This window comes from Galeopterus variegatus, unplaced genomic scaffold, assembly GCF_000696425.1.
Source record: "Galeopterus variegatus unplaced genomic scaffold, G_variegatus-3.0.2 Scaffold13241, whole genome shotgun sequence".
NCBI lineage: Eukaryota > Metazoa > Chordata > Mammalia > Dermoptera > Cynocephalidae > Galeopterus > Galeopterus variegatus.
This window is the reverse complement of record NW_007739352.1, coordinates 25,389-34,333: the sequence shown is the minus strand read 5'-3', so window position 1 is coordinate 34,333 and position 8,945 is coordinate 25,389. Positions and strand designations below refer to the sequence as shown.

The 8,945-nt window shown below is 32.5% G+C and overlaps 1 protein-coding gene across 1 annotated transcript in view; it reads left to right on the top strand.

Annotated features, from left to right (window-relative positions):
- The window catches only part of LOC103581520 (kinesin-associated protein 3), a gene marked incomplete at its 3' end in the record, with an annotated part of 31,834 nt that overhangs the window by 2,550 nt on the left and 20,339 nt on the right, over positions 1-8,945 (top strand). Inside the window, exons 2-4 of the mRNA XM_008563338.1 lie at positions 4,652-4,806; positions 7,747-7,802; positions 8,366-8,507. Of these exons, the coding sequence (XP_008561560.1) occupies positions 4,652-4,806; positions 7,747-7,802; positions 8,366-8,507 (353 nt within the window). The remainder of the gene's footprint in view (positions 1-4,651; positions 4,807-7,746; positions 7,803-8,365; positions 8,508-8,945) is intronic.

Below are 8,945 nucleotides of genomic sequence, written 5' to 3'. Positions count from 1 at the left end.
AAAAAAAAAAAAAAAAAAAAAGAAGAAGAAGAAGAAGAGAGAAGACCCAAATAAAAAAATCAGAAATGAAAAGGGAGACATTACAACTGAAACCACGGAAATACAAAGAATCATTAGAGACTATTATAAACAAATATATGACAACAAATATGAAAACCTGGAAGATATGGATAAGTTTATGGACACATACAAACTACTCAGACTGAACCAAGAACAGACAGAAAATCTGAACAGACCAATAACAAGCAACAAGATTGAAGAGGTAATCAGCAATCTTCCAACAAAGAAAAGCCCAGGTCCAGATGGCTTTACAGCTGAATCTATCAAACCTTTAAAGAGGAATTAGTACCAGTTCTCCTCAGACTATTCCAAAAAATTGAAACAGAAGCCATTCTCCCAAACTTATTCTATGAATCCAACATAACTCTGATACCAAAACCAGACAAAGACACAACAGAAAAAGAAAATCACAGGACAATGTCCTTGATGAACATAGATGCAAAAATCCTCAACAAAATATTAGCAGTCAGAATACAGAAACACATCTAAAAAATGGTACACCATGATAAAGTGGGATTCATCCCAGGGATGCAAGGATGGTTCAATATATGAAAGTCAATAAATGTGATACATCACATCAACAAAATCAAGGACAAAAACCATATGATTATCTCAGTAGACACTGAAAAAGCATTTTACAAAATCCAGCATCCCTTTATGATAAAGACTCTCAACAAATTAGGTATAGAAGGAAAGTATCTCAACACAATAAAAGCCATCTATACAAGCCCACAGCCAGTATCATTCTGAAGGGGGAAATACTGAAGGCTTTTCCCTTAAGAACAGGAACGGGACAAGGATGCCCACTCTCACCACTTCTATTTAAAATAGTACTGGAGGTACTAGCCAGAGCAAGCAGGCAAGAGAAAGAGATAAAGGGCATCCAGATGGGAAAAGTGAACTAAAATTNATTCAATGCCATCCCCATCAAAATACCAATGACATTCTTCACAGAAATAGAAAAAACAATCTTAACTTTCACATGGGACAGCAAAAGACCCTTAATAGCTAAAGCAGTCCAGAGCAAAAAAAGAAAGTAAAGCCAGAGGCATAACAGTACCTGACTTCAAATTATACTACAAAGCTATAGTTACCAAAACAGCATGGTACTGGCATAAATATAGACACTCGGGCCAGTGGAGCAGAATAGAAAACCTAGAAATCACCTTTCAGGCTTACAGACATCTGATATTTGACAAAGGCAACAAAAACCTACATCAAGGAAAAGACCGTCTGCCTCTTTAATAAGTGATACTGGGAAAATTGGATATCCATATACAGAAGAATGAAACTAGACCCATACCTCTCACCATATTCCAAAATCAACTTAGAATGGATTAAAGACTTAAGTATAAGACCTGAAACTGTAAAATTACTAAGGGAAAATATAGGTGAAACGCTTCAGGAACTAGGTCTGGGCACAGACTTTTTGAACATGAACCCAAAAGCACAAGCAACAAAAGAAAAAATAAACAAATGAAACTATATCAAACTCAAAACCTTCTTCACAGCAAAGGAAACAATCAATAGAGTGAAACGACAACCTGCAGAGTGGGAGAAAATTTTTGCTAACTATGCATCCAACAAGGGATTAAAATCCATAATATACAAGGAACTCAGGCAATTACAAAGTAAAAATACAAATAACCCAGGTAAAAAATGGGCAAAGGAGCTCAATAAACATTTTTCAAAGGAGACATACAAATGGCCAACAAGTACATGAAAAAAGGCTCAACATCACTAGTCATCAGTGTAATGCAAATTAAAACCACATTGAGATACTACCTCACCCCAATTAGACTGGCTATACTCAAAAATATGGAGAATAACAAATGCTGGTGAGGATGTGGAGAGAAGGGAACGCTCCCACACTGTTGGTGGGACTATAAATTAGTTCAACTACTATGGAAAACAGTATGGAGGTTTCAAGTACAGATAGATCTTCCATATGATCCAGCAATCCCACTTCTGGGTTTATACCCAAAGGAATGGAAATCATCCTGTCAAAGGGATACCTGCACTCCCATGTTCATCACAGCTGTATTCACAATAGCCAAGATATGGAACTAACCTAAATGTCCATCAGTGGATGATTGGATAAGGAAACCATGGTATATATACACCATGGAATACTACTCTGCCATAAAAAAGAATGAAATTCTGCCATTTGCAACAACATGGATGAGCTTGAAGAAACTTATGTTGAGTGAAATAAACAAAGCACAGAGGGAAAAATACCACACATCTTCACTCATAGGTGGGAGCTAAGAGAGAAGTAAGGAAAGAAAGACCACAGTGATGCGTTGGACTTGCAGAGGGAGAGAGCATACCTAGGGATACAAATTGGAGTGGGGGAAAGGGAGATGAGGAAGGAGGCTGGGGATAATTGGGTGGGGGACATGGGGTATAATTGCAATTTGTGGTAATGGGTATGCTGCCAGTATGGTTCTGGCCATCACATCTTGGGGATGAGTGGTGATAATCAGCTTTGTACCCCATGAATATTCATAACCAATAACAAAAAAAAAAAAGTTAAACATAGGCTTACCGTGTGATCCAGCATTGTGCTCCTAGATATTTACCCAAGTCAATTGAAAACATGTCCACACAAAAACCTGCACATGAGTGTTTATAGCAGCTTTATTCACAGTTGGAAGCAAACAAGATGTCTTTCCATAGGTGAATGGATATGCAAACTGTGGTGCATCCATACAATTAAGTATCATTCAGTGACAAAAAGAAATGAACTATCAAGCTATGAAAAGACACAGAGGAACCTAAATCCATATTGCTAAGTGAAAGAAGCCAGCCTAGAAAAGCTATATACTATATGATTCCAAGTATATGACATTCTTGTAAGGCTGAACTATAGATGCAGTAAAAAGATTAGAGGTTGCCAGGGGTTCAGGGGGAGAAAGAGGCAGATCACAGGACAGAGCATTTTTAGGACAGTAAAACTGTTCTGTATGATATTACATTATGCATTTGTAAAAACTCTCAGAACTATATAGCACTGAGTGAACCCTTATGTGAACTATGGACTTAGTTAATAATTATATGTACAAATGTTGGTTTATCAATTGTAACAAATGTATCACACTAACGCAAGATGGTGAAAATAGGAGAAACGGTAGGGAGGTATATAGGGGGTGCCTTCTGCACAATTTTTCTGTAAACCTAAGACTGCTCTAAAAAAAGCCTAAATTTTTTTAACAATATATGTTGATAGAGTTTCTATTGTGCCTCTACTCAATCAGATTTTTTTGAACTATCAAGATTTCCCAGTTCCTTATTAAAAACTAAGCTTGGAGAGGTCTTTTTAGAGTTTTTCTCTGAACAGACCCTTCTTTCTAATTCTGCCTTCTGATGTGCAGCCAAAACTATACAAAAATATAATCAACAATTTAGAAGCATTAAAAGGTGGGAACAACAACAACAACAACAAAAATAGATTCAAGTAAAAATAAAATAAGGTGACAGAATATTGCTCGAGTTCTTGTTACAAATATTAGAAGTCACTCTAGCTAATTTAAGCATTAAAGGAATTTATTAAAAGCTATTAGGTGGCTCGTAGAATCCTGGGAGAACCAGATTTGGGGTTGACTATATAGCTGGGAATAATATCTGAATCAATCTACTGGACTGGTTTCAGGAGAGATCATCTACATCTGAATAATTTCACAGATGCTGGGTACAAGACATTTCTCTGAGATCTCCTCCTGTTCCCTCTAATACCTGGATGTCTCCCAACAAAAATTAGGCATCTTCAGCAAGAAATATTTCTACACAGTGGCTGCTTGTATTTCTCTTTTTGAATATAAGCCTTGCATGGGAGCAATCTGCTTGACAGAGTCTTTTGTCACCAGTTTGACTCTTGACTCTGAACCTAATTTTATGTCTTCACAGCTCTCCCTAGTGCCATAAATCCATATAAATAGGCAATTGTTTCCAGACTCTGAACAGTCTTTCCTTATCAAGCTCCCAGTGAATCTCCTGGGTTAAATTAAAAAGGAGGGACTGGTTGGTTTATTATTGTTTTTTAATGTACTAACCTAAGTATAAAGTGTATTAATTTGTTCCTCAGAATTCCTCATATAGGTCTTAAACTACATTTTGCTTTTTTTTCCTTCTCCTATCTTCTGTACAATTACCACTAGAGCAACTGAATGAAAATATCAATATGTTGTATCTTGTCCCCAACTGAAAAAAAAATCACCAATTGTGGATATGGTTAAGAAAACGATTTATTTGTGGCAATATAGATTCTCACATTTAATAATCACTAAAGACTTCATATATTTTACATGAGAATTACTGTTTTAAAACAGGACCTTTGAATGTGCTGTCTTGCCTAGAGAGTCAGAAAAAGATTTTCTGTTCTTTTTATCGTTTGTTTAGCTCAAAGAAAAATCATTGCCTTATGTTTTTCTAAGCCTAATTATATCTAATACTTTAGTTCATTTCATTAAGCATCTATGGCCAGGTAATATAGACTGTAATAATTTGTAATCTATAAATTATTTTAAAGTAATATTGTTGAAGGTATCACTTTTATAGTACTTCAGTTGAAAAATTCTGATTATACTTGCAGTATTCGTCTTAAGAGTCTCAATGCCAACACAGATATAACTTCCCTGGCACGGAAGGTGGTTGAAGAATGTAAACTCATACATCCCTCAAAACTAAATGAGGTAGAACAGTTGTTGTACTATCTACAGAACCGCCGTGATTCATTGTCTGGAAAAGGTAAGTAGAATGCCTGAGATTTTCATGCACAATCAGAGTTATTTCACTAGTTTGTATTTTTGATATTTGAGTATTGGGCAGGGTTTTTTCACCAGTGCTGTGAATGACTAAGTGAATGAAAGAATAAACAAACATATTAGTTTCCTTCATGCCAGGCTTTATATTAGATTCTTCCACATAAAATGGTCTGATTCTGAATCAGGTTCTGATTCTGATTTTGTATGTGTGCATGTACACATACACTGAAGTAAGGAACAAAGAAGGAAATGTCTGTCATTTTGATTCTAAAATATTGAAAGAGAATTTGGGGCAGAAAACATTTTCTCTGCTCCAACTAGACATATTTTCTAAAATTTTTATTAATATTTAATTTATAATTTGAATGGATTATTTAATGTTAAAAATATATATCATATACTTTAGACTATCCTAAACATATAACTTTTATAAATCTTTCTTAGGAAAATATTACTTTTTTATTCCTTGATGTCTCTATTGTTGCCATTCTCCTGTCCTCAGTTCCTTCATAAAAGAGCCAAGCCATTAAGGTATTAGAGTTAATAAAATAATTGTTTATTGAAGACATTTTCAAATAATCTTAACCAGAAAAACAAAACAAAAACAGATATTTAAGTGGAAAGTCATCTCAGATTACTGAGTGCTTAGTTAACCCATTTCACAGTATTTACTAAGTTTTCATATCTTTCAACATTGGTTAGTTCTAAAATATGGTGCTCTTAAAATGATGTATCAGCCAATGCTCAAGTTTTCATCAGACTAAGTAAAAAAAAAATGACCAAAAATTTTGTTTGGAATTTTTTCAAGTTAAATCAGTCTTTTCTCTCCGTCCATGGAAAATAAAATGCCTTGTGCCTAATATTTACTTTTATTAGCTGGCTCTGAATATAGTATCTAACACATATGAGGGGTCTTCAGAAAGTTCATATATTCATATCATCTTTTAATTCCATTTTTTCATGAACTTTTTGAAGTACCCTCATATTATATGATCAATGCATATTTGTTAAATAAATTGAATGGTTGTAATTTATTTAAAAGCAAAAACAGGCATTTTAAACTTGATTGCTTTGGGTCAGCCCCGTGGCTCACTCGGGAGAGTGCGGCACTAGTGGTGCCGATGTTGCGGGTTCGGATCCTATATAGGGATGGCTGGTGCGCTCACTGGCTGAGTGTGGTGCAGACCACACTGAGCTGAGGGTTGCGATCCCCTTACCGGTCAAAAAATAATAATAATAAAAATAAAAAAATAAACTTGATTGCTTCTAATTATTACATAGCTGGTACTCAGTGTATACTTGTTAATTATTAATAATCAGAGCTATCTAGATAAGGAAAATATCAAGAAAATTTTTATTAAACAAGTATTTTATGATAGAATATTCTTGTTAAGATCTCAATAAATGATGAGAGATAACATCTTCAAATAAATTCAAAATGAGCAAAGTAAATTCAGTAGTCTCATTTATTTATTTTTTTATTTTTATTTATTTTTTTAAAAAAATTTTAACTTCTCAATATACATTGTAGTTGATTTTCATGACTCTTTACCCATTCCTCTTCCCCCCTGCCTCTTCTAAGATCTTTATGTGCTTATCGTCGGTTGTATAACACAGCTAAAATTGATCTTTCCTACTGCCAAATTAATATAATTCTGAAAGCAGTTATAATAAAATGCCCTTAAATTTGTGAAAAGCGTTTCACTGAGTTCTCAGGGCAAATCAGTGTTTTTACCTCCCTCCCCAGAAATTAGAGGAATGTGGAAAAATTTTTGTGTCACATACATGGATAAAATAATTCAAATCAGTATTTTTCCCTATTTAGATATTAATTGTTGAAGACATATATGAAATGCTTTACTATTAAATATTCTTATTTTGAAAAACTATTCAATTTTTCTTTCTTAACTATTTAACTTGGTATTCAAAATTTTGAAGCCAAAATCTTTGCCCTAAAAGTTACTGAAACAAAACAATAATACTTATTTGATTATGTGATTCATTACCTTAAGTGATTTTTCTCTTTACTTAATTAAAACCACTGTCATAGTAAATGATCTGTTTGAGGCAAAATTTAGCCATGAGAATTAGACCTTATATAGAATGGCTGCTGTCCTCTGAAAAGAATAGGGGCTAATTCTTTTATACGTATATTTTCTAACTATAGAATCCAAATTTTGATACTATTCTAACTTACTTTAATGAAAATGAATTGCTTAGGTTTTTGATCTATATCACTAAGATATTTTTGTTAGTTTTTTTGTTAAAAAATGAAATTACACTATTAAATAATTCAATATAATAAATGATTCAATGTTTATATTTAACACCTTTGGATACCTCTTTAATTTATTTGGAAATAATTTAGGAATAAACACAAATATTGAATGTTTGCCTTTTAATTTATGATCTTAATTTTACTTGTTAAAAAAAATCAATTAACAACACCTCTTTATTTTAGCTTTTAAGTTTACCCAATTCATTTCTTTTCCTTTTCCTCTCTTGATTTTTGTTTTAGTTTTTTATATTAAGTTTTATCTTTTTCTTTGATTTATTGATTTACCTATTGCTACCTTAAATTTGAATTAGGAAGGGAAAGTGAGGATACTAGACTATTTTGCTTCTTGTTGGCAAGTCTGACTATATACAAACCCTAAATTTTAACAAGGGAGGAAGTTAAAATTGCTGCCTAACTACCTAGGAATTAGCTATAGATTTTATTAATTTATACTCTCTTTGATATCCTCAAAGAATAGATGGATTATAGATGAGCATGTTTTGTGCACTGAAAAAATGTAGATTATTTCAGAAACTAGTTTTAATATCCCCACTTTAGGTAGAATTAAACTCAGCTGCTGAAAATAAAAATTACCCCCAAATCCTAAAAACCTAATTCTCCTCATTAAAAAAAATCTTTTTACAGAAAAAAAAGAAAAATCAAGCAAGCCTAGAGATCCACCTCCTTTTGAAGGAATGGAGGTAAGACTGTATGTATATTGATCTAATAGAGGACTGATGATAAGGTGTTGCCTTTTACCATTAATAATGCAAACAATCATACTAATCAAATGTGGAATTTTTTTAAATGGTTGAGCTTAGAGGTACCTGAAAATGGTAGAAAATTAGTATTTAATGGATAAAGACAAAAATTATTGGTTTTGCTTTGTAGACATAATTTATTTTGATAAGTAAGTGTAAAAATGTTTCAAATATTCTTATTACAATATGTTTTGAAATATTGTTTAATTTGTTGTAGTAGATATGAATTACTTTTTATTACATTTAAGATCATTTATATTGATAGGCAAATTTTAGAGGTTGTATACATCCCACTTTATCGTATGTGGTTTATACTTCTGTCTTGGAGTCCTAGTAACCAAAGGCCTAAAATCCCCCTCTACAAAAAGATAGCTACTATGAGTTCTTTGGAAATTTGTCTCTTGTTATAAAGGACAGTATATTAATCACAAAATATCATTTCTTTGAAAGTGGATCTGTCAGGCATTGTTGCTGAGTACTTCTTTCCTCTTCCTTTTTTTCAGATTGATGAAGTTGCTAACATTAATGACATGGATGAATATATTGAGTTACTGTATGAAGATATTCCTGACAAGGTTCGGGGTTCTGCTTTGATCCTGCAGCTTGCTCGAAATCCTGATAACTTGGAAGAACTACTAATGAATGGTGATTTATAACTACAAATATTAAAAGTGGAGAAATTGTTGGAAAACATTTTGGAATTTATTGTAATAGAAAAATTAGTTAAAATTATTTATACCAAATTTAGGGATGCACATATCTTACAGCTCTTTATTACCTTCCTTCTTATTCAAATTTCTTAATATGAGAGCATAGCATTTAAATATTCTCTGGAAAACTCACAAACCATTTAATGCAAACAAGGAAAATCAAGCATTAATGGTACTATATCTTTTCTTTTTTTCTTCTGTAGAAAACACTTTTGTTCTTTTAATTAGGATACAAGATCATACTTTTGACATTTGCACAAGTATATATATAATGTTTATATTAAATTAAGAGTTCCAATATTAATTGTTTTTTAGTAGTCAGCAAAAGCCATTAGTCTTTTTTTTTTTTTTTTTTTTTTTTTTTTTTTTTTTT